General features: G+C 47.1%; 1 protein-coding gene across 1 annotated transcript in view; it reads left to right on the top strand.

Moving 5' to 3' along the window:
• LOC144781952 (cytochrome P450 2A13-like) overlaps positions 1-26,246 on the top strand; it is an 820,837-nt gene that overhangs the window by 736,265 nt on the left and 58,326 nt on the right. The window contains exon 8 of the mRNA XM_078661043.1: positions 11,960-12,101. Within this exon, the coding sequence (XP_078517169.1) occupies positions 11,960-12,101 (142 nt within the window). The remainder of the gene's footprint in view (positions 1-11,959; positions 12,102-26,246) is intronic.

Genomic DNA, 26,246 nt, shown 5'->3' with positions numbered 1-26,246 from the left:
CGGTTTCTTCTTTGTAACTAATAGGCTTTTTCTGGCAGCAGCAAGCAGGAAAATGTTTTTAGATGACTGTCTTAAATAAGGGGAATCTTCTGTAGAACATTAACCGGTAGCCATCAGCCAAAGCCTACTGATGGAGGAGAAAGCCGGGAGCTCTGCTAACTGAAGCCTGGCACGTTGCCCACGTGTTAAATGGACTGACAAATAGCCAGTTTGGCAGATGGACCATCTGCTACTATTTTCATGTATTTTGCATCGATCAATGAATAAATTACCTCCTTAATCCATTTTGTGAATCCTCAAATCCTCCAGCAGGGCAAGCCCGAACATAAAAGTTGTACATGGATCCGTGTTGCCTGATGCCTTCAGTGCAAGATCATGCTGAATAAATTTTACTTGAGGTAGAAAGCTTCAAGCTGGAAAGACCTGAAAACCTTTATGCTAAAGATGCACCTTTCATGGGTAACCTTGGTGCCTTATCCGGTCTTCGAGAAAGTGTATTGATGTTTGGAAAGTACTACCTGGATTTACTTTGAAGCCCCAGTTCTTCAGGGCATGCTTTTAGGCATGAGGTCTCCAATAAGCCAAGGGTCACCCAAAGTCTACTGTAGTTCACTCAAATCGCCATCTGGGCCTTTTCACAGGATGGAACTTGTCTGCTATTTGTGCCCCCGTTGAAGAGGACATGTCAATAGCTGGTTTCTTTGGTAGTGCAGGTTGGTTAGGCTTGATTCTAAATTACTGATTGCTGCACTCGGCATAGGGCTTTGCTTCCATAAAATCTAATTGCGTAAATGTGAATTCTGAGATGAAGTAGTTTGATTCTGCTCTCAGCTCCGTTCACTAAGATCAGTCTAGATCACTTGACATAAAAGAGATCACACCAACTCTTATCAACATTTAGAGCCAAGTGTAACAAGAGAAATATTAGGCACAAATTATCTAATTATTCAGTTTTCTATGACCTCTAGAGTTTTATTTATAACACAATAGATCACATTCTAATCTTCCATAATTTCTTGTGTAAAATGCAGTCAAAAGTAAACAAAATCATAATAATTTCATGTTTATAGATTGATAACCTAAATTAATTTTTTTAATGAGATCTATTCTCACAATTATGGTAAATAGCAATTTATTTGTAGTGTTCCGATGTACTGTACTCTTAGCTAACATATTTTCAAACTTTGTCTTTTATCTGTCTTTGAAACTGAGATTAGTTTCTATGGTTGCTATCTTCCTGATTTCCTACATTTCTCTTTCTCTCTCTCTTGCTCTATTTCTCTCTCGCTCTCTGTCTAGGCCAACTCTGTCATTTTTGAGCTACGTAGCTTTCACTTACTTTATTTTGTAATCAGAGTAAAAAGTGAATTCAGAACGTTTACTTTGAATTTAGGCTTGTTGTTTTTATAGTTCCCCATTAAAATTAGGAAATTGTGCATTTAGGGCCCTATTACGGTGGTGTGTGGACAAAGTCCGCCCGCCACCGTAACGGTGAACGGGACCTACGCCCAGAGGTGTGGCGGTCCCGCTCTGCCCATTAGGACGCCACCGCCACTGTGGCGGTGGCATCCCCCATTCACAACATTGTGGCGGACAGTGCTCACAGCACCGCCCGTCACAATGCTGTGAATGCACGTTGTGCATTGGCATGCACAAGGTGACAGGCACCGCGCGGTGCCTGCCACCTTGTCTATGCCAATGTAGGGGGCATTTCCGTCTGCCAGGGTCCCCCTGCAATCGTAATATGGAGGGGTAAATGGTAGGCGGGCAATGGGAAATGGCGGGCGGATCACCACCGCCATGCAGGCCGTGGCGATCCGTCCGCTATACTAATGACCCCCTTAGATATTAATGCAGGATATAAATTATACAAACTGATACACTTCTTGTTCCATATCTTTGTGAAGTAATTGGGCAAGGGGTTAAAAAATCTAACCTAAAAAACTTGGGGATAAAGGATTCCAGTGTCTTTTGCATCTACTAATGGGAATGTAAGTATGTACTACATGGCATTTGAGAATCTTTGCACTGATATGCCGATGTAATGCCTCAACCATGATGAAAAATATATAGGGAAGGACATTTTGATCCTTTAGCCTTCATAGGTAATCCTGGTGAAGCCTACTGAACAACTTCTCTGCCTTCAAACTAATGATTGTGAACATGGAATTCTCACAGGGCAACCACTGATAATGTAAATGTTGTAAGAGTCTTGTGACCTACTCTGAGGTAAGTTCTTTACGAAAATGTCCTCATCAATTTTTATAGTGAGATGTGTCTATATGACCAGCATGGAGTTTTGCCCACTTTCAACAGAAGCAATATATTGGCCTTGCCCAGTTGTCCCTTTGTCCTGACTAATTGTATCCATATTTAATGCAGCCTGGGCCAATATCATCCAAAATCAAAGTATATACTTCTTTCAGAGGTGTCCTTTTAATTTACCATCTATCAATTATGGAATAGCTTTCAAAATTCCCATATGTTCAGAAGGCTTGTGTAACTCCCGCGTAGCAATCATGCCTAACATCATCAAAATGATGTAGTAAAACAAATGATCTGACCATGGTATGATATTTAATTGTTTGATCTAGAAACCTTGTATTTTTCTGCACAAAAGGTCTTTCTGGATTCTATGTTTGTTGGTATTAGGGCTGTATGACACTTTTAAGCTATGCTAAGGTGCATGTGCTCTGGCCATAAAATGGTAGTGGTAAAATTTGTGTCACCCAATTTGTCCATTAATCTGTCCTGTAAGTCAATTATAGATGGCACAGAAAATGCTAATGTGGCATGGATGCTAAATGTCAATGTGATCTACAATGTATTTACACCACCCATATATATATATATATGATATAAATACATGTCTGCCAAGAGCACTACTGTATTATGGCTGGACTGAAGTTTTGATGACCTGCAGTGGAACTTGACAGGTAAAAGTGTAGTTGTCATGCAGGAAAAGCCTATTTTAAACACTCATAAGTCACCACTGAAATGTGTCTTGTAACTTGGGGGCATATTGTCAACAACTAGCGATACTTATCGCTAAATAGGCTTAGCGATATTTTTTTTATCGCCGAGCATTGCCGGATTTTATCGCAGAGATAACGTGCTATTAGCAACGTTTATCTCTGAAGCGATAACATTTCCGGCGATAGCGGCGAAATGCGTGAATATCGCTGTCAATCCAGCGATATTCATGCATTATCGCTAACAGGGACTTAGCCTGAACATCCCCCTCCCATTGGATATACAGGCTAAGAACTGGTCTGAGCAGGCATTAGGTTTTGGAAATTTTCGCGCTTAGCGTGAATATTTCCATCGCTACGTCTGCGCTGATAATAGGCGATAACGATGTTAGCGACTGCTATCAGTCGCTAACAGGTTGGGTACACCCACTTTGCATGTCATTAGCGATAAATATCGCTGACATGCAAAGCGGGCCCCAAACCGCTCACTATTGCCTACAAGCTGTCGCTAACTGCTGTCAGCGACAGCTTTCTAATAGGGCGATAGAATTATCGCTGCTTAGGGTCCGAAAACGGCCGCTAAAGCGGGGATAATCTCTTATTGCCTTCCTTGATAATATGCCCCTGGGTTCATAGGGCACGGTGCTAATATGTACAAATAGAGAACACTACATACTGGTTTTAGACTGCTGTCACAATGAAATAACACTTAAAAGCTATTTCCCTTTGTAGGCATTGCTGTACCTTTTCCTGAACAAACCTATATGTACTCACTTTTACTTTCAAAATACTTTATTCGGTTTTGCAAATCGAAAAACCATAAAAGCAACATTACAACTATTAAAATTTGATAACTCTTTTAAAAACACATACATAATTCATATTCACAGTGCGTAAAGAGTTCATTCCGATAGAGATAAGGGGAAATATGTACAATAAAAACAGTCACCTATAAAATACATGTAAACTCTAGAGGCAAGGCTACTGGAATGACAGCTGCAGTTTAGGGATATATTAGTTCTCCAAGCAATTTCTGATCTTCAGTGAGGATTTCAAATATCCAATCACAAATAAAGTGCATTCTGGCTTCAACATTTGCAAAAAGCAAAGGGCCGGGCGGACCTGAGTAAAATGAAACTTTTTTAAAAGAGGCTTCAAAAAGAACCTCCAGGGAGCATCATAGAAGCGACAAAAGAACATAAAGTGCACCAAGTCCTGGGGAGACACTCCATCGGTAACACCTGGCCTCTGTGGCTTCCCTTCGGAGCAGCAAGTAAAAGATGGAAATAATCCATCCGAAACCTGGTTAATAAAAACCGCTCGTGGGTCGACAAGGACCACAAAAGTTATGACTCCATTGATGGCGTAGTTTAAAGCATCACAAATTTACGGACGCTGGGTTTAGCCAAATCTACCCCATCTCCAATGAGTTTTTTAAGCTGGATAAAATACTTTTTTACAAACTCCACATCCTCAGCGGTAATAGAATCAGGTCTTTAAAAAAGTTCCAGACGCCCCAGGTCCATAAAATAACCTTTTATGTATTTTAGCCATGGGATGTTAAGCATGTCGTCCAGGCACAAAACTTTTTTCAGTAACTGGTGGTTGAGATCTAGATCTTTATTTAGCCAGCACTTAAGCCAGAAAAGCAGGGGACGCATTGCTAAGGTGTCACAAATAAAAGGTAGCCCAGTTTCTTCATGAACTACTATGTTTGAGGTTCCTTTTGGTACTCCCAGGAGCTGTTTTAAAAAGTTATTCTCTGCCACCTGGATACCCTCGGATGCTACATATCCCCATAACTCACTGCCATAGCTACCAATTGCGATACTTTTTGCCTGATATATTTGCAACATTGCTGCAAGTGGGCTCTTACCCATTTTTGCTGCAAAGTTGAAAATAGCTGTATTTGCTCTTGAGATCTCCCCTCTTTTTTTCTGGACTAGAGCACTCCAATTTAAATGGTCATCAAAGAGGATGCCCAGGTAAGAGAAGGTTGTCGCTATGTGCACTTTCTCAGCATTCACCATAAAAGAGTACTGCCTCTTGGGGCGCGACCCAACCTGCATTATATAAGATTTAGTGTTGTTTATGGCTAGGTCACGTTCAGCCATGAAACTACGAAAGGTGTTGAGTAGAGACTGCAGGCCTCTTGCGGTTCTGGCCAGGAGGACCGCATCATCCGCATAAAGCAGGACGGGCAGACCCCTGAGCCCAACATAGGGGAAATCGGCCCCAGTTTCTACCAAGGTCTTTTCCAACTCATTAATATACAGATTAAAAAGAAACGGGGCCAAAATGCATCACTGCCTTACTCCCCTTTCGACAATAAAATTCCTTGATACCCTATGCTCCTTAGAAAATCTTATGTTTGCCTTTGTATCCCTGTGCAGGTCCCTCAGGAAGTAAACCAAGGTGGCCTCCACCCCCATGGCGCTCATGGACTGCCATAGGTTCCCCCGATTGACACAGTTAAAAGCGGAGGAAAGATCCATGAACGCCATGTAGATCGTACCCTGGCGGGCAGCGGTGTACTTCCCGAGAATCATGTACAGGTTAAGGCATTGTGCTAAGGTGGAGTGCCCTGGGCGAAACCCATATTGGATATCAGAAATGATCCTGTTACCTTCTGCCCAGGCTGTCAATCTGTTCAGCACTACTCCGCCTAAGACCTTAACCACGGAATCAAAAAGGGAGATCGGTCTGTGACAAGTAGTACTGTTACGATCTCCCTTCTTGAATACCGAGACAATTGTTGAAGTACCCCATGACTCTGGACAGCCTGACCCTGCCGCCGCGTTAAGCTGCAAGGACCGGGGCCCAAAGAGATGGGTTTGATTTGAACAGGTCTGGAGGCATACCATCCAAGTCTGGTGCCTTATTGCACCTCAATCCTGAGATGCCTTTCGCTACCTCACTCAGCGTGAATGGGATCAGAGTTTCATTTTGACCACCTCCTGCTTTGGGATGTATCTGGGTTGTGGCACTCTTAAATATGGACCCGAAGTGTGACACCCATTCATCTTCAGTAATATTGGTGCCAATATCATCCGCCCCCTCCCTCTCAAACAAAGGTCTATTAATGAATCCCCAGAATCTCGTGCTGTTACCTAGTGTGCTTGGGTCTAGGAGTTCTCTCCATGTTGCATCCTTTAATTCGGCTTTGGGTTTTGCCAAGGCCTTTTCCTAATTAAGACGGAGGAACCGGATCCGTGGTTGGTCTCTTCGACTAGCTTTCAAAGCTGCCTTTAGCTCTTTGGCAGCTTTAGAGCATGCGGGGTCAAACCATTTGGGATCCCTGAACGATGTGCTTGGTGCGGGGACAGTTAATAAGGCCCCCACTTTTGAAACGATCCCCTCAAAAGCTTTAAGAACACCCACGGGAAGGGAATCAGGGAACACACATAATGCTAATTCTGAAGCACATAGTTCATGTACGTTGTCATAAAATAGATCAGGGTTCACCTGGGACCACTTGAGGCGACGCCTCCCATCCGTAAGACTCGTCACACAGGGTAATACCATCTTTGCCTGCATTTTCAACAAACCACCACCCTGGTGTACACATACAGGGTAATGATCACTAAAAATACTTTCTAAGATTATACATTTCTGAAGAATAGACTGGAAGCATGCCGAAATCAGAACATGATCTATAAAGGTCCCACCATTACGTCCTTTAAATGATGGAACGGGCTGTTTGCTAGAATCAGCAACAAAAGACATAGAGGAAATCAGATCGAATTCATTAAGTAAATTATTAAGTGCATCGCCCTGTGCCGAATGCTCAAAATGAAGCCCCCGCATCCTAGCACAGCCCATTTCTCCCATACGAGTTGTCGCAGGGTTGCCACACGAATGGACATTAAAATCCCCTGCTAGCATAAGGCTATGAGTGACATATCTGCAGTGCTGTCTAACAAAGTTACCCAACTGGGCAATCTTACAGACCCCCAAAGTGTTTACTGCATTGCAGAAATTAATCATGCACATGCTTACATTTCCTCGCTTTAAGATGACAGGTTGGAGATCATTATAGATGGGGGGAAGTTCCTTGATCCTGCAGTTCAAGGCTACTGCTATATAAATAACCAAGCCACCCCTAGCTCTGCCACTAACTGATGGGGAGGCCGGGACAAAAAATGCCTTGTAACCCTCTAAAAATAGGTTACAGTCCACCATCCAGGTCTCCTGCAAGAAGATCACAGGGAACTGCCTGATGAACACCACCCACTTTGGGTCCTGAAACTTCCCCGCTAACCCTGCAATATTCCAGGAAAGAACATTATAATCTACTTGCTCTATAGACTCCCCCGCTGGTGATGTAGATAACACCTCTGTTATCTCGGAAGTATGCGCCCAGGGCAATGTCTGCAAAGGGGACCAGCACTTGATGGGAGGGTTGAGGGGACACCTGATGTTCCATAGATGGCACATTAGATTCTAAACTAGCATTTAGTCAGTCGCAGTCCTCCAGCCTCGAGAGTACTGCAAATCTGTTTGTCCCCTGCGGGATAGGTGAAAAGTAGCGATCCCCCAAGATGCTATGCCTCACTACGGGGGGATCAATTGACTGGTCCCATGGTCTTCGACAGGACCATGTGGCTGCCATTTACATAAAGAATTTAAGTAGGTACTCTTTGGAGGCTCAGGGTTATAAAAAAAACCTAAAGGGAGGATCTGGATACCTGGATCCATGTTAGCCAGACCAGCTCGGACCTCTCTAAATATTCTCTCGACGATCATTCGATCATTAAAGTTCACAATTAAACAATGCCCCCCCCTGTTTTTCTAGAATTACCCACCCATCCCACACGACGCACCATTATGATCTTTCATTCCACTACTGAACCTACAGAGGTGTTAATGGAGAGCCAGTGGGTAACCTTGTTCTTGAGTTGGGTGAAAACCTCATTAGTACCCCAAGAGAGTGGCAGGACATTCCCGAGGATAACCAACAACGGGGTGCATTGAGGTGGTAAGTTAATGACTACGGAGTTTGATGAGGCATTAGTGGGACCTCCCTGCAACTTTCCCATGTTATTCCCCAAGTCCTGGGGGGCCTGACCCTGTTGCCTTGCTGGTTGGGTCCCATTCGTTACCATACCCTCATTAGTACCCTCAGACAACTTCTCTATATGGCTGTGGTTTGAATTTCTACCACAGGTCGCAATGATACTAGATGAACAAGCGTCCCCGGGTGCCCCTGTTGATTGTGAGATGCCTGATGAGGTTTTAGATTTAGTTGACACATTATTAATGGTATCTAGCAAACAGGTTGATTGCAAAGTTTTAAGTTGTACTGCTATACTTTGCTCTATATCATTTAACTTGGCCACAATGGGGGACAACTTTTCCTCCAGCATAGAGCTCAACATAGATTTAAGACGTTCCAACGTGGGATAATCAACCATAGGAGACACTACAGCCTGACACCCCCCTATATGTGAAGGAGGTAGTAGCAGCGCGTTAAGTTTCGTCTTTTTGGCTTGGCTGCCAATTACTTTACGCTTTCTTTTCAGGCTGCCAGCAGAGCGACTAGCCTCCCTCAATTGTTGGAGTGGAATAAGGCGATGGGGGACCTCTGATTGAGCGTCACTATTCTTCCCACTAGTCCCACCCTTCCCTAAAGTAACAGCATGTGCAGCACCCTTCCTACTTGCAATTAGCACTACCAGGGACAAGGGCCTAGGGGGTACCTCCCCCCCAACTTCTAGAATGAGGGAAAGCATGTCCTTTGCCTGTATATCACTGCCCAGCCCCGAGGAAAGAGGAGTACTCTCTAGTTCGTCGATTTTTAGAGCCACCCAGAAGGGGGTATAGAACACTTGAGGGGGATCTAGATAGGCGCCTATTAACCAATTCAATTTCTTTGTCAATGACTGAAGCAGCCCTTGACAAAAAGGCGTCCATGGTAGTTACTGTTGCTTTAGATGCAGCTATAGACCCTATGTGGAGATAGAATGGCCCCGCTATTTATAACCTTTAATGAGTTTACCCCAGTACAAATTTACTTTTTTTAACAATCACCCCCTAAAGCGGCCACTTCACCCGCATGCAGGAACTCAAATATTATAATTTAACCGCCTACTGCAAACAGAGGGAGAAACAATCAACATAAGATATAAATGGTTAACCACATGAGTTTGTTCAAGAAATGAAAATAACGTAGCCCAGCCCAGCCTCTTCCGGCCCCTGACAGGCACGGACTGGACCGGCCTTGGCCTGGGCTTTGCCCAGGTGCGTCCTGGGCATGCCCGCGCACGCCCCGTGCCACGGGAGCCCTCGCCCCCTTATGAGCACCTCCTGGTGCTCACGTTGCGGTGCAGGGCGTGCGCGCCGCACGAAATGCTGGGAGCTGTAGTTTCCCGGGCAGTGGCGGGCAACAACGGAGGTTTGCAAGGGCTGAAGCAAGTGTCCCGGCGAGTTAAGCAGCAGATGAAAAATGGCCCCAGCAGCAGCTCCAGTAAGTCTGGGAATGGGCTCCCGCGCTGCGGGAGCCCTCGCCCCCTTATGAGCACCTCCTGGCGCTCATGGTGCCGTGCGTGGCGTGCGCGCCGCACAGAATGCTGGGAGCTGTAGTTTTCCGGGCGGCAGCGGGCAACAATGGCGGTTTGTGAGGGCTGATGCAATTGTCCCGGCGAGTCAAGCAGCAGATAAAAAATGGCCCCAACAGCAGCTCCAGTAAGTCTGAGAATGGGGTCAAAAACTTTGTCTTTCTATCCTCACAGGTGAAATGCTAAAAAAAATACATCAAAATAATATAATATCCTACTTAATATATTCTAAATGTTATTGGATTGTGAAACCAGAATCCTGATAACATGTTGAAGAGTACCTTCGTAAAACAGAATGTTATGCTGTGGGCCACAGCTGGCATAAAACCAATTCTGTCGCTCTTCACATCCCAAGCAGTTGGATACAAATCCTTAAATGGGAGAGTTGATCACTCTGGTTCACAGTATAATTGCCTGTCACCGAGCCCAGGAAGAGCAAATGGTTATTAACGTTTGACCACTTATCAGATGTTTGCTATCTGGGAGTGGAGAGGAACATCTGACAGAACAAAGGACAGCCTTAGCACTGTCTAGTTTGACTTGGGGATGTCAGGACGGCTTCTTTTAATCAATAATTGGACACTTCCTGAAAGGAAGGCTACAGCCACAGAAGGGAAAAGAACATGTTTCAACTATGTCAGGCGAGAGGAGAGTAAATCAAAATAGGAGACTAGTTAATGGGAACAAACCAGGTCTTCTCTTTGGCAGCTGGAATCTGCAGTCTTGAAACATGGGCTCCTGTGTAATTTTACAGTAAGGTAAAGAAGAATCCCAAAAAGAAAATCAACAACTGTGAAAAAAATGGTTAGGAGTTTTGGTGGTAGAACTGCTTCAATCAATCGCTAGAAGCGCAGGATGATACCTGGCACCTCAAATTCCAAATCCTGGGAAGATTCCACCTGAAGAAGAATGCAATGCAGACAGAATCCTGCTGAACCCATGCTGGAAGAAGAGCTCTCACTAAGGACTCAGGGACTTAAAGAACCCGAAACACAATGGTAATTAGAGACCTGGTTTGCTCTCCAAGTGTAAAGTGGCTGCTCTCTTGTTTGCCTACTTCAGAGAAACAGAAGCAGAATGCCTCCTAATTCTCAGAAGGTGCTAACTGACCATAGAGAGGTGGATCCTTCATGAGACCTGCCCAAAGAGATAGCATGTGCCCAGCTGCCTGCCCTGAGGTGCTTGGAGTTGCAGGCCTGGCCTGAAGAAAGTTTTCCAGTACTTTGAAAAAGCACTGGTACAAGGTTCGGAGGCTAGCCCAGGGAGTTGACACTCAAAGTGAACAAGAAAACTGGGCTCATCCCTCTTAGAATGTATTGCTGTGTTGAAAAAGGGGTCAGCAGACCTTTGCAGCAAAAGTATCTAGCCTCTTAGAGCTCTACTCAGCTACAGCTTCCAGTTTGCCCCATTGCAATAATTTGGCGCCCAAAAGTGAATAGGTCCGAAGGTATAATTTTGGACAGGGACTTGGTAGCAAATGTATCTGACACACAGAAGGCATCTGTGGTTACAAAAATGCAGATGTATCCCACTTGGAGCTTTTGCAGCCAAAAGCAATAGTTTCAGGCCGGAGGGTCTTCTTGACACCTACAGTTTGGGACACTCCCCTACAGGAACAGTTTGATTTCCTTTTCAGAGAATAAGTCAAAAGGCAAAAACTTTGACCCTTTAGGCCTATCCAGCCTCAGCTCTATTGCGGTCTGCCTCAAATCTTGTTTAGGAACCAGTTAACCAGGAGCAGTGACTTTTAATTGGCATGTCTCATTATCTTGGAAATGTTTTCTTTAAACATTTAAAGAGTCATATCTGTGTTCCTAGTAGCCTGTTTTAATGTGGCCTTTGTGTCTTTTAGCTCAATATATGGTTCTCTTAATCTTTCCAAATTAGTTTTGGAATTTTATTGTTTTTATTTATTTATTTAAAATTGTTGGTACTGCTTAAACTTAGCACACATTACATTGGAAATTGCCTGCTTTTTATGTCATAGCAATGAGTGGTCGAGCATAAATGTGCTTAGAATTGTTTTTATTCCAAAGTGGATTTCTTTACTTGGTATGGGTACACCCTGACAAATTAATAACCCATTTCCTAACATTTGGTATATCGGTTGGTCTAATAGTTTAGAAAATGTTGTATTCCCAATATAGTTGCTCTTTCTAAGACATAAACTTATCAATATTTTACATATTTTTAACTCTGATTAATCATTGAATGTTCTCTCTTGTCCTGTCATAACACATATTGCCCTTCTACTTCTTAGAAATAAGGACAGCTTGCTTTGACACCTTCAATCTAAGCCCAAATGTCAGTGAGTTTTAGCTACCCCTGCTCAAATGTTGTACTCTTGCTGAAATGCATTGAAATTCTTACATTCCTACTAACTATTGATTGCACACATTGTACTTATTAAATTACTTTTTTACTTTCCAGGGAACAAATGTCTATGGAATGCTGACCACTTCTCTGAATGATCCAAAGTATTTTTCTGACCCAAAGAAATTTAACCCGGGACACTTCCTGGATGAAAATGGAAGCTTCAAAAAAGTGGTTGCCTTGATACCTTTCGCATTTGGTACAAGACATATCTATCTTGAGATACCTAATTCTCCCCCTTCTCTCCCTTTCACTCAACTTCATTTGATGTTCCTTGATATTGTTTCTTCCTCAGTTATAGTGCATGGTCTCTCTTCCTCTTTCTATGTAGTAGGAGGCAATTGTATTCTCATCTATTGTGTTTTACATACCTTTTCAAACTTAAGGTTGGAAATCCTGCAATTCTCAAAGTCACAGGGTATTCAATCGCAAAATGGATTGTAAGAATATGTCTGACCCATTTATCCCATTGGAAAAATGGGCTTTGGTACTCCAAATTGAAGTTACATAAGAGCGGGAATGGGATGTTGTAGGAAGCTGGCTCTGTATATACTATACAAAAATGAGGTGTAGTGTGCACTGACTCCAGTGGAACCCCAAAGGTAGGCAGAGATAATAGTAGATAGCACCGAACTCTCTATTTGTGGTAGTGTGGGCGAGCAGTAAGGCTTTATCAGAGGGTAGTGTTAGGCATTTGTTGTACACACTCATTCAGCAAATGATGTCACACACTCAAAGACTGAACTCAGGCCAATTTTGTTTGTATAACAATATTCTTAACCTCATGGCTGCTTGAGATATCCCTCTGCTGTGCTGGGCCATAATGTTAATGGGTGTGGTCATGACGAGCTCAGCTCGTCATGAGCACCCTAGAGGTATACCTCATGACGAGCTCAGCTCGTCATGAGCATCGAAGGGGCTAAGTTATTTTATTTCTAGTCCCAAGCCAAGCCTGGCACATGTAAGTGAAATAAATGCTTTCTCATATATTATGCAGTGTTTACAAGTGAATGCAAGTTCGAATGCAGTGGTTTGAAATACAGGTAAGTCAAGGTATTGAAATTACTGTACAGATTACTTATTAGTTACTTTTTAGATTACTTTTTCTACTCAGTGTGACATCACTAGATATCACACTGGGACATTTCCTAGAGCAAAGGTAGTTAAAATCAGTTTTGCACAATTGTTATTTTTCAGGCTTCCATACAAATCAATTCCACACTTTGAACATTTTTCAGAAAAAAACAGTCAATAGGTTCCTATGGAGAGAAATTAAGTTAACGGTTACCAGGTAAGTAATCGGTCTTTGGGGTTGAGCTTTTGGGGTTAGAACAAGGGTTCCCCCATGGTCAAGGGTGCACTCTTGTTACACCCTCAGCGGCACTAGGGCGGCCGGGTGCATTGGGCTGAGGCCCAATGTTATCCAATGGGGGATAGGGGGCCTCCGCTTGGTGGCTGCTTACGAGCAGGCCACTAGGTTGTGGGAGCAAAGCTCCTGGTGTTAGGCTCAGGGCAAAAGGGGATCCGGTTTAGCACCCAAAGCACACCCACAGCGGCACAGGGGCAACTGGGTGCAGGGTGCTCTTTTGGCATCAGTGCCCGGTTGTTTTCAATGGGGATTTTTGGTTTAGTTTTTTTGCTGCAGGCTCAATCCAGGAAGACGTCTGGGAGGAATCAACAGCTTGCCAGGTAAGTTTTAGGGCTCAGACATAGGTGCCCCTCGGGTTCTTTTCTCCAAGGCACAGGGCGGCTGGATGCAAGGGTGTCTTTTGAGGTCGGATTTCACTTTACCAGGCCACTCGCCGTTTGGGGATCTCCATGCAGAGGCTGCAGGCAACGTTGGGGAGTCCTGGAGGGGTCAACCCATGGTGGAACTGAACTTTGGAGTGCTGTGGGACCTCGCTGGGACCGGTGGGCCACTCGAAGTCGGGCCGTAGGTGACAGATGCAGTGGTGGTTCCAGGCATAGGGTTTCTTTGTCCTCAGCAGGCTCAGAGTCTGACTTGGGAGTTTTTTTTGTAATAGAGCAGCTGTTTACAGGAGATCCGGTCTTTGGTGAATGAAGTCAGTCCTCGTAGGGTTCTGGAGGTCGCTGGCTGCAAGACAAGGAGACTTTTGGCACAGGATCTCTGGGTACTGCAGACGGGCGAGTAGGGCTGGGGATAAGTCAGTTGTTCTCTGCAAGCTCCTAAGCTCCTAAGCTGGGCGTCTTCTTTCATACTTCTTCTTAGTAGGTTTGAAGAATCTGCCTTCTTGGTACAGGGCTGCCACCTAAATACCGTATTGAGGGGCATTTTAGGGATCTTGGGGTCAGTAGCCAAGGGCTACTGACCTTGGGGTGACTACACCCCTGGTGTGCTTACCCCATGTTGGGGAGTCAGCACAAGCCCTAATCCTGATTGGGGAGTGCCTGCCATATGAAATATGGTGGGCATTGAAGAGTATTATCATATATCAATAGGTTGCTGACCAAAATTGTGTTTGCAAACCATTGATGACTTACTAACCCCTGATTTGCAAACAGGATGATCTCCTGTTGGAATACCTTCCACTTTGTGAACTGCGGCCTTCTATCCCCCACCCCCCACCTCTCTCCCTGGATTTTTTTGCAAATGGGAAACTTGTGTTTTTTGAAGCAGTACATGTTCCTTTAAGGAACATGGGCTGCTTAAGTAAAGATTTTCTATTTAGGAATGCATACACAGATGTGTGAGCCTACTTTTCCAACCATTCCATCATCCCAGTGTCTGCAGCCAATCACAGGAACGTTTAATTAGCGTTCTGCCAAATTATTACTCATTAAGCAAGTTGTTCTGCAACCCCTGCAAAACTGCATTTTATGGTGCAACCTATTAGTACATAGATTGTAGCTCAAAATCAGAGAAGGGCTGCAATAAGTTGATGGGCATTTTGTTACCACTTTTTGTAACCTGCCCCTTAGTATATTTGGCCCTCAGAGCAACTCCAGTGCAAGTAAAACAATATTGAGTGTGCGTCTATTTTGCTCTTTTTTGTAGTAATGACAATTATTAACATACCTAGCTGCTAGTAATAGCTCACACAGAGGTATTGCATACACAGTTTTCTGTAAGTCGTTGCTCATTTCTTGCGCACATATAAATCTGGCAAAGAAACACTGAAAAGACTGGGCTTTGTGTTGTTTCTTTTAGATTAGTGATCCAAACCTCAAGAGCAGTGTGTTCCTGACTGAAATTTTAATTTCCTTTAAAACGGGGCTGCTAAAAAGTGCCATTTTTAACTTCACACTCACGCTATCCAATACATGCGGAGGAACATTCCACATTTAAAAATGTTCATCACAGGATTCCCAGTTACTGGGGTTTAAATTATGTCTTCCCTTGGAAGAAAAAATGCTCTTCCATAGTGAAACTTATTTGGACAAAACTCTCAAGCTTTCATGGGATCTACAAACCATCCATTTGCAAATTTACGTGCCAAATAGCCTGACAAAGCAGCTCGTGTTTTGCATTTTTGGGGGCATATTACCAAGGGCCGGCGATACAATTTTCGCCGATTTAGAGTCCATTTTTCGGGAGCCAAGATGCGATAATTATATTGCATTACTTACAAGGACACGCTAGCGCGTGTTTCCTTGACTTAGCTCTCCTTTTTCACACGCCTCGCCTCGCATCAATAATGAGATGCAAAGTAGGCGTGGCTGTGAAAACAACATGGGAAAATATCGCAAAGGCAGCTTTGCGATATTAAAAACGAGGCGTAGCGATAATTTAAATTGTGCTAACTCTGCCTTAACTCAGGAATTTAACGTCTGTTAAATTCCTGACTAAGGCATACCTAACATGGGAGGTGGATTGTGGGGCTAAGGCCACAGGGCCTATCATCAAGCTTATCGCCGTTTTCCATGGAACATCGCTGGAAAACCAGCGATGTTCCATGGAAAACCCCAGTTTCGCTGGAATCTTTATTGCCATAGCGCTAAGCGTTGATAATACAACGCTAGCTTGGCGATATATTCCAGCGATAGCCGGTGATAATTAAGCTGGGACTTGATAATATGCCCCGAAGTTAACTTAAAATGCTCCATAGTCGAATAATGAGTTTGCATGTACTGTCAAATACATCATACTATACATAGCTTATTATTTTACAGCACTCCTTATCATGCAACGCTACACCATTAAACTGACACAATCAAAAACAAACACACAATTACCTGTCTGCTCACTGATTTACAATCTACCGTTTTTTGCTCCAATGTACTGTCAAGCATAACATCTAACAATGAGTCAAAAAACCTAAAGATAGCCAGGAAAATTACTGAGACACAAACTCATAAATTGGTTTGTCTGGCTCTAAATACCCTTTGTGATGCAGAACACAGGTCATACAACAAGTCTTATGGCAGCATTTCACTAACGTAAATAATGCCAGAAGTATGAAACTCAAAAAAGAATTTTGGAAAGTCTCGAAAAAATGTCTAAATGAAGTGGCGCGTGTGAGGGAAGGGGAAGCTAGGATTTAAGTGGCGCCGACATTTTCTACTGGTGGACCTGCAGTTTATGGTTTATCAAAATTCCTTATGTTTCCCATTATTTATACACAAATATTAGGTTCAATCTATTTCCCTCTTCGTGCACTTCAACAGGACCTATGTAATGAAAGTAATGAAAGCTAACTTGCAAACGAAAACGCAGTGTGGATAATATCGAAGATAATATTCATTAAAATGTAACATGTGTTCATCAAAATTCAACACAGTTCTTTAACTATTCACATGCTTTGGGCATGCATGAATATCTCTTCACATTGTTATGTTAAATGGTAAGTAGCTTACACAAATCAACACTGCCCTTTCCTCTTTTTATGTAAACACCACCAAATTGAGTGGTTGTAGTGGGTCCTAAGAAAAACCACCAGCGCATCTAGAATTTTACAATTTCCTTATAGTGGAAGCTTTGGTCAATATGATTTAAAACAACAAAAGTGTTGTGACGAGTCCCATTAGTTATAAAACAACAAACATAATGGTCACCAAGGCCATATGACATTGTGTTAACTAATAGAAAGGTACAAATAAATATGAGAATGGTGATACTCTCCTAAAAATGTTCTGAAGAGAATGGGACTAGCTGAGCTTCCGACTTATTTAAATAGCACTACAAACCATGAGCAGCTATAAAACATTGAGGGGCATATTCACAAGGCGCTATCGCCAAATTAACTGCACTTTATCGCAGCCAAAGTTGTGATAAATGTACCTCCCGATTACCAAGCTGGTGCTAACATCCCATAGCACCAGTTTTACCGTGATAGCAGCCGCAGAAATATCGCCACAGAGGACACCCACAACTATCACTAATGAGATGCAGAGTAGGCGTTCCCGTGCCAAAAGCCGCGGCAACACCACACCTCAACATTCACACCGAACAGACAGATTGGCGATAAGAATACAAAACACGCAATAAGGCGCGTTAGCAGCAGGAATTTTACACCTGCTCTGACTTGGTGTAAAGTCGCACCACAGCCTGCCCCACAAAAGGGAGCCAAGCCCTGGACGTCATCGGAAGGGCAACAGACGCATGGAGCCTCACATCATGCAGCCCAGACACCCAAGGCGGCCACAACACCCCTTCGGCACACACCCCCGGACACCCACAGAGGCAGCGCAGACAAAGACAGCTGCCCTCCAGGAACCACACCTGCCTCACAGGCACAACATCTGACAATGTCACTATCCCCTTCAGGCTGAAAGGAACAACCATCCTACGCATCCTGGCCGACGTCGCCCAACAGGCCAACGGCACCAACACAGCGGACAACCAACGTCCAACCCCACACCAAGCTGCTTGCAGTGCTGCACCTGTTGGCCCCTGGCACACCCCAACCAACACCAGTCAGAGTTGGCGGAGTCTCACAGCCAGGCACATCAAAGTCCCCCAAACCTGTCCTGGACATCACCATCACCCTGGCACCCCAGGCCTTGTACGGCCAACACAATGCGCAGGAACCGTTGGAGACCAAGCAAGAACCATACGCCATAGCCTGATGCACGCACATGTTGGGGGCAATCCACAGCACGCATGTCCCACCTGTGCCCCCTGGTGACACAGCACACAATCACCGCAAAAGGAAGCATACGTCACACATCAATGTGTAGGCAACTGTGGGACCTTCACCAATGTTGCCTCCAAATATGTAGCTAGTGTGCATAATCCCTTCACCCTCCGACAGTTCATCAGCAACCAGCAGTCCCAGGATGACACCAAGGGAAATGCACAGCCCCTTGGCAAGTTCCCAATTAACACCCCACTCACCTCAACTCCACACCATGCAATCCACAACTCTGGCAATGCACATGTCACAAATTCACAACCCACATGCCCCACCGCATGCCCACCCATCAGACACGATAGAACAACTTACATTGGTAACCTGGGCAAGCCGTGAACATGACCAATCAACGGCATGGCACTTCGGCCACACAATCGACGAATGTGGGGAGAGGTGGCAACCAGGCATGTGTGAAGGATGCAGTACAACCATGATTGGGAAAGTACACAATGCCAAGAGTGGCAGCAGAGTGCTGGACAGACTGCAGTGTTTAGAACACATCCATATCCACAGCAACATACACCTCTGGTGTTTAGTGTAGTGGACGGTGGACGCAACCATGTCTCCCCAGCCAGTGGGGGTCCTTGCGGAAATGTTGCCTGTTACGCCCCCTGTAAGCGTGAGCAGAGTGGGATGGTCCGGCGTACGCCAGGCCAGTGTAGTGGTATGAATAAAAAAAGACGTAGCCCTGGGCATGGAAAGCCCAACGTCTCTGCCAGGGCAACGCCTCCCACCTCGCCACGAGGCCGACGCTGTCCTTGACTGCGGAGTTGCCTGAGATCCTGTAACCCTGCCACACCCCGGCCTGCTGGACCACAAACCCGTCAGTCCCGACCCTGCACAGCCAGGCCACACTGATCAGCATCCAACACCGGCGTGTGTCAAGGAGGGCCCACCACGTGCCAGTGTATGCTCCAAGCCCGAGGCCCGCGACACAGCCAGCCTTTAAGACCACCGCTGTACCCCCGACACTGGCCCACATAACTCCTTTCTCGTTTACATATTCTACTGCGTCCTGTGCGGGCCAGTGGGTCCTATATGGGAAACAGTGTCCTGGCTCCTGAATGGTATGACCCCAAATCCGGGCCAGCAGCCACAGCACCAGACCCCCCTGATCAGTGAGGCATAGTTCCATATGGGCATCTTGAGACCCGTGCTGCAACAAACCCTGTCCAACGCCATCCTTCGAGCCGTGCTGCCAAAAACCCTGTCCAATACCATTCGGCGACACGTGGATGAGGGACCAGGACTACCATGCGGACCAGTGGGTCTCACATCCAGCACCAAGTTGCTAATCATGAATGGCTGAGTCCACACCAGTGGTCGCACAGAGAAGAGTAAGAGGAAGATGCGGCTCAGTCTAGAGGAAAGCTGGGTCACAGTCACAGAGGTGACCGAACACGTGGTGCCACTTAACCTGAACTATGCAGGTCGGTGGGGCCACAAACCAATGCCGGTGACACTTGGTGAATGGCCTGTGCTGAGCGGTGCCTCCGGCCTTCACTGCACTTGGCCTAGGCTGTGCTCGAGTAGGTCACAGATTTGGAACTGAACATCAAGTATGCAAAGACAGATTACACATGAGTGCGCGCAAGGAGAGGCCTAGGAGGATGTCACCTTGCATATTGGCCGAGAGAAAAGGACCATTGTTGCGGAGGTGTTCGTACACTACCGACAACTTCCCTGGTGTCACTAGCGCTGTGCATCGTGAGCCAATGACACATGGCTGTGGGCCACTGCTGACTGCTGCCTCTGGCCTACACTGCGGTCTATTAGGTCACACAGTCATAATTCAGCAGTGGCGGAGTTCATTATGAGTGTACCGGCATCATCGCAGACTGCATCCCCACTCAGCCCCAGGGCCACTCAGTCTGTTCCCCGACATTCATGGACACTCTCTGGTCAAACTGTGGTGGCGTCTGAGCCTATGGACTAGGGGGCAGTTTTCATCCCCATGTAGCTGATACAGAATTGGTGGTGGTGGTAACAAGGCTGGCCCCTGAGGCATAGGCCTTGGGGTCATCAACACCATTACTCTGTGGCCTTGCGCTGTGTGCAGACTCCAGGCCCATATGCATCCCACCAGGGCTCACACACCAAAGCGAGTCCAGACCGGCCTGGATGACGCATCACCGCAGGAGGCACAGGCCACCACCACAAAGACCACCTCCAAAAGCCATCTCCCAGAGTTGAAGCTGTGCTCCTGACAGACTTCGGAGTTGTTAAGGCCTGTCATGGATGCCATCATTGGCCTGATTCCTTGCTCAGCACTCCAGGTGCCAGTGACTCAGTACACCACAGACCATTGTCCATTGCTGATTGTGTTTTGTGCTGGGGAGCGGTTGCGCAGTTATGTCACTTCAAACAGAGTGGGGGCCCTGAGACGTTGAAGGGAAGGATGATGCTGGCACACCCCACTGCATCTGCCACAGGTATATACCGAAGGAACTCAATCCGAGACTTTTTCTTCACGTGAGCATGCTCATCTCCAGTGTCTCAAGCCAAGTGCACTGCAGCTCACGGACACTTCTGTTTGCATGTTCGCTGTCCTCTGGACTTTTTCCGGCTCACTACATGTTGCTCAGCAGTTGACTCTCTTATGCAGGTGTTTACTGTTTCTGTTGCACTGGTGTCAAATGTTCAAGTGGTTGCCAGCAGCAGACATTTGGTGCAGAATGGCTTACACTCACCCACACACATCCAGCACAGGTGTCACTCCACATGTGGCCCTGCCAATAAAGGGGCCAGGTGCATGTGCCCATAGCCATTTCAAAATATATCTGTGTGTGTCCTTGTGGTCTTGGTGTATGATTAAGAGCCCTGGGCCCTACGACATTACCTTGTGCTGTGTACATCGGAGGCAGACATGTCACAGCAGGCAGCAAGTTGGGGCTTGGACATGTAGCTTTGTCGTCACCCACTCGATTCGTCATGGGAGTGGCCAGGGCCGTCATACGCAGAGCCAACATGGGTGTGTGACTGCATTTTGAGCGCCCATGGCCGTGGTTCTGTACTGTGAATATGCATCTACATGTGTCTCTAAGGCAGTATGGGTCTCCTTAGTGGGGTGTTGGAGGGCCCTGGAGGGTGATAGAGCCCTACATATGTGTCCTGGTTCGCATTCCATGGGTTCGGCCCCCACCCACACCTGTTGGGCCACCTCCTTTTGGCGCGCTGACGCCTGGCATTGGGGTGCGATGTGTGGGTGAGTGAAGTGTTGTGAGCCAGCTGTGCTTGCGGGTGCTTTCTGCTGTGTGGTCTATTGCAGGCTCGGTGTTCTCCTCTGAGTAGCTTGGCTGTCCGGGCCCTGGTAGGGGGTTGCGTAGGATATTCATGTGCTGTTGTAGGGCATCGGTGTCAACGGTGTGGTGGCCCTCTCCGGCATCACTGATGTGTTGTATTCTGTACTCTGTTGAAGGTGTTGTGTGCCCCTCTGCGATGTGAAGGGGAGGTGCGTGTTGACTTTGTGTTGACATATATGTTGGCGCATTGTGCTAGTTTAAATGCAGACTGTATGGCATAATATGTTCGTAATATCCTTTTTGAATAAAGTTGAGATTTTTAGGGACTCACTCTGGTCTACTCTCATCCAGAATCTGAGCACCTCTGCGTAAGCCTATTAACTTCATGCTGTTAGTCCAGTCTCTGTCCTGGTGGCTTGGACTAATGAGGAGGGTGACAGGGACAGTAGTCTATTTAAAAATCCACCCTCCTCAAGATCACAATTTATTCTTCACTTCAGCAGAGCACCTGAACTCAGAATTCCAATTATTGCTGAATCATGGCTTGATAGACTAGCAATAAAAGTCTTATGGGTAGCTCTCCGTGAACTTGACTAGTTTTCTTTGGTCTTTCCATAATGGATTCTTCACAAATCACATCCCTAAATATTTATATCTATTAGCAACCTCAATTTCAGTATTGTTGAGGAGCCACTTAAACTTCACGTTCTTTTTCCTAAACGGTGCACTCTGGTTTTCTCCAGGTTTATTGTCGTTTTTTATTTTTACAAAAATATGTGTAGACATCTTATGTTCTTTGCAGTCTAGTTTCTGTCAAATCCATGATGACCAAATCGTTTACAGAAAGGAGGCAACTAATGTGACTGCTATTCATATTAGGGCTAAACCTATTTGATATACCTAATATTGTCTACTAAAAATAAACAGATTAACAGTGGTGCCAAAATGCAACCCTGCCTAAAGCCATTCTTGATGTTTATGCTCCGTGAGAGAGACTCTTTGGTGCCTATTCCTATTTATGCCCAATTTTCTTTATGTATTTCTTGTAAAATCAATCAAGAGTAGGCCATGGAGTATTCATAATCTCTCAGGGCTTCTCATAGTAGGGCAATATCGACCATATTAACAGCCGGGTTGAAGTCTACAAAACATCAATATAAACCTACTCTTTTATCCATTTTTTGGTTATGGCCCAAAGACTAAAGCAGTGATCTGCTGTAGAGTGCCCCTCCTTGAAACAACCTTGAGTCATAGGGATTATCGATTTTGATTCTGCCCATTGTTTTAGTATCCCCAAATGAATTTTCGAAAACATTTTCCCAACTACGTCTCACAAGCTTATTTGCCTATAATTTTGAGGGGGAAGCATCTCCTTTTTGGGTTTCGCCTGCCGAAGGCTGCGCTCTGCGCAGCTCTTCAGCGCAGGTGAAATCCTATGTCGTCAATAAGGACTCCTGGAACGTCCCCCGGCTCTCATTGGTTAGCTCCATAAATGGAGGCTAGCCATTGGGTGCCGGATCTGTCCATCAAGGCTGGACCAGATTCGGGGGCGTTCCGGAGATTTTTTCCCAGGGCGGAGTTACGTTTTTTGCCGTTCCCTCCCCTTTCACTGAAAGTGAATTCAGATGCGCTGTCCATTCCCGCCCCCTCCGTGTGCCTTTCCGCCCCCTTGCTGTCCTGTGCACGTTTCCCGCCGTCCGTGTCCTCTCCCGCCCCCTCCCGCCGTCCGTGTCCACTCCCGCCCCCTCCCGCCCCCTCCCGCCGTCCGTGTCCACTCCCGCCCCCTCCCGCCCCCTCCCGCCGTCCGTGTCCACTCCCGCCCCCTCCCGCCGTCCACTCCCGCAGCCCGTGTCCTCTCCCGCCCCCCTCCCGTCGTCCGTGTCCCCTCCCGTCGTCCGTGTCCTCTCCCGCCCCCCTCCCATCGTCCGTGTCCCCTCCCGTCGTCCGTGTTCTCTCCCGCCCCCCTCCCGTCGTCCGTGTTCTCTCCCGCCCCCCTCCCGTTCGTGCAACTCGAGTCAGCTGTGCCCATCAGCGAAAACAGGCAAGAGAGAGACTCTGAAGTCGGCAGTCAGGTAAGTTTTCTTTTTTTTTTTAAACTTTTCTTTTTAATGCCCCAAGCCTCTCATTCCAGCGCTTCCCCACCAAATCCCCCCCAACCCCTCCGCAGCCATTGTGCTGGATGTTGGGTGCGGACACAAGCAGACGACTGGAACCCATCCACCCACTCCCACGGGACTCGCACAGAGCACGAGGAGAATCCATCCACCCACCCCCAGGGGACTCCCCCACGGCACCAGAACTCATCCTCCCACTCCTAATGGACTCACCCACAAATCCGATAAAACTCCATCACCCACTCAGCGTCAGGACTCACCCACCCACTCCAATGAAACTCACCCACAGCTCCGATAGAACCCATCCACCCACTCCCACGGGACTCACCCACAGCAACAGGAGTCTTCGTCCACCCTCTCCATTGGACTCCCCACGGCACCAGAACGTAGCGTCCCACTCGCAAGGGACTGGGACTTACCCCAAAGTACCAATTTAACCCATCCTCCCACTCCCAAACGCCTCACACACAGCACCGACAGAACTCAACCACCCATTCCCATAGGACGCAGCACAGCACCAGCACATACCCGCACCTCCCACGGGACTCACCCACAACAACTGGAGAACTCACCCATCCATGTCCATGACTCACCAACTGCACCACCGACTCACCTGGAGAACTCACTCGCCCACAGCAAGAGAGGGCTGTGTCGTCGCCCACATACTGACCGATAGGATAATTCACCCACTGCCATTGCGCCCACCTACTGTTCACGCAGGACTGACGCCCCCGAAGGCTCACCCAACACCCCATCTCCACTCAGGGGACGTCTCCCCACTCCCGCGTGCACTCACCTAGCGCCTTGAGTAGCTCATCGAAGTTCTCCGAGTGCTTCATCTTCCATTTCCCGTTGAAGTTTTCAGGATGGGTCCGGGGCTGTGCGAGGCCGAGGGCTGGTGGCAGGTGCGCCCGGGGAGGTGCCTCCTAGGGCTGGCTTCTCGTGCCCTGTGGCGGGGGTCTGTGGGCGCAGCACCCTGATATCCCTCTGTGGGCACCCTTTCAATCACCCGAGCACCAGCCCCTGTCTGCGGCAGGGCGAGGACCTGTGCCTCTGCAGTGCGGGCCGCTCCCCCGTCTGATCTCCGTGCTGCGGTGCTACAGTCACCGGTCTGAACTTGCCCGCAGCCGTGCCCGCTGGCTGCTTCCTGGGAGAAGGCGACTCGGCGTGGACGCTGTACCCTCTACCGCGCTCCAAGCGCCATGTGTCTTTTTATTCCTCGCCGAGCCCCGGCCTCCCAGCTCGAGTCCCTGCCCCCTCGGGGAGGAGCCCGCCAACAAAACCTTTCTCCATCCCACCTGTGGAGTTTGATTCTCCCCACCCCCTTGTTGTCCCCCTCTGCACCCTCTCCCCACCGAAAAGAAAATCTATCTATTTTAAGGTGACACTTAAGACTGCGGGTGGCTGCTGTGTCTGCAGATCGCCCTGCTTCCTGCGGCGCCTGGTCAATGAATGTCTTTTCTTCCTGGTGAATGCCTCGCCTGCCTCCCGGATTCCTTCTCCCCCCCGTCTCCTGATGGGGTTTATTCACTCCTGTCATTTCTGCAGTTAATCTGCCCTCGAGTCTTGGCCAGAGCTTACCCTGGGTGGCCGGTCTGGCTGGGGGCTAATGGCCGGCAGGAGCGCGGCTTGACGACTGACTCTGCCCCAACCCAACAGACTATGAGGTTATGGAGACACTGGCCGGAGAATGGCTCTGATCTAGCCCTGCAAGCACTTTTTATCACCATTAACTCGTAGTCACTACAGTCTTCAACAGCACAGTCAGTTAGCTCAGTACAGGGGGGTAGTAGCTCTGTTAGCGCCTAAAAGCAGCACTATTTAGCATTCGGCGCTAAAGACGTCTGACATCCACACATAGGTAAACACAATTATCTAGGCACGTGGCTTTTTACTCAAATGACTAAAAGATGTAATTCATTTGCACTCGAATAAATGAGTGACTGAAACCTTTATATCGAAGGCAGTGAAGCGATTCGCCTGTAGTCGTCCCTGCTAAAGAAGATAAGCCTTGGTGGTAAGAGGTTTTGCGGGCACACGCGAAGTGCGGAGTCAAGCCTCTGTAGTCTCAGCAAAGAGGCCAAAGACTGTACTTCTGACAATCTGCGCTGCTCCCGATGCTTCCTGGCTTATTTTTTTTGCAGTGAGCTCATGAAGCGGAGGCCAGAGGTGACTCGGATAAAAGCAGGACCCAAAAGTGATCAATTTAACACGCGGCCTGGAGGCGGGAGACTCGACACCTAAACACGGAAGTGAATCGGCAACTCCAAACCCTGTGACTTGTGACACCTCAGTATCCACTAGTGCCCAGAGTAGTGCTTAGATGTCATTCATTTGGCACTACGGTCCAGAAAAGACGGATTTGACCGAATTCGGGTCCCACTGCTGTATGGAAAGGGGCTGCACTAGAGGGATTACATAACACGACGTGTGGCGCTTTTGATCGGGCAGTGTGTGCTGCCCAAACACTGGGCTGTGTATTGTGTAGATAACTTTTATCTTCCCATCTGGTCGGTCTTTTTACTCTTCTGATATCGTTTTTGGGTTTCGCCTGCCGAAGGCTGCGCTCTGCGCAGCTCTTCAGCGCAGGTGAAATCCTATGTCGTCAATAAGGACTCCTGGAACGTCCCCCGGCTCTCATTGGTTAGCTCCATAAATGGAGGCTAGCCATTGGGTGCCGGATCTGTCCATCAAGGCTGGACCAGATTCGGGGGCGTTCCGGAGATTTTTTCCCAGGGCGGAGTTACGTTTTTTGCCGTTCCCTCCCCTTTCACTGAAAGTGAATTCAGATGCGCTGTCCATTCCCGCCCCCTCCGTGTGCCTTTCCGCCCCCTTGCTGTCCTGTGCACGTTCCCCGCCGTCCGTGTCCTCTCCCGCCCCCTCCCGCCGTCCGTGT

The sequence above is a fragment of the Lissotriton helveticus genome, chromosome 9 (genome assembly GCF_964261635.1).
Source record: "Lissotriton helveticus chromosome 9, aLisHel1.1, whole genome shotgun sequence".
NCBI lineage: Eukaryota > Metazoa > Chordata > Amphibia > Caudata > Salamandridae > Lissotriton > Lissotriton helveticus.
This window is presented reverse-complemented; position numbering and strand designations above follow the sequence as displayed.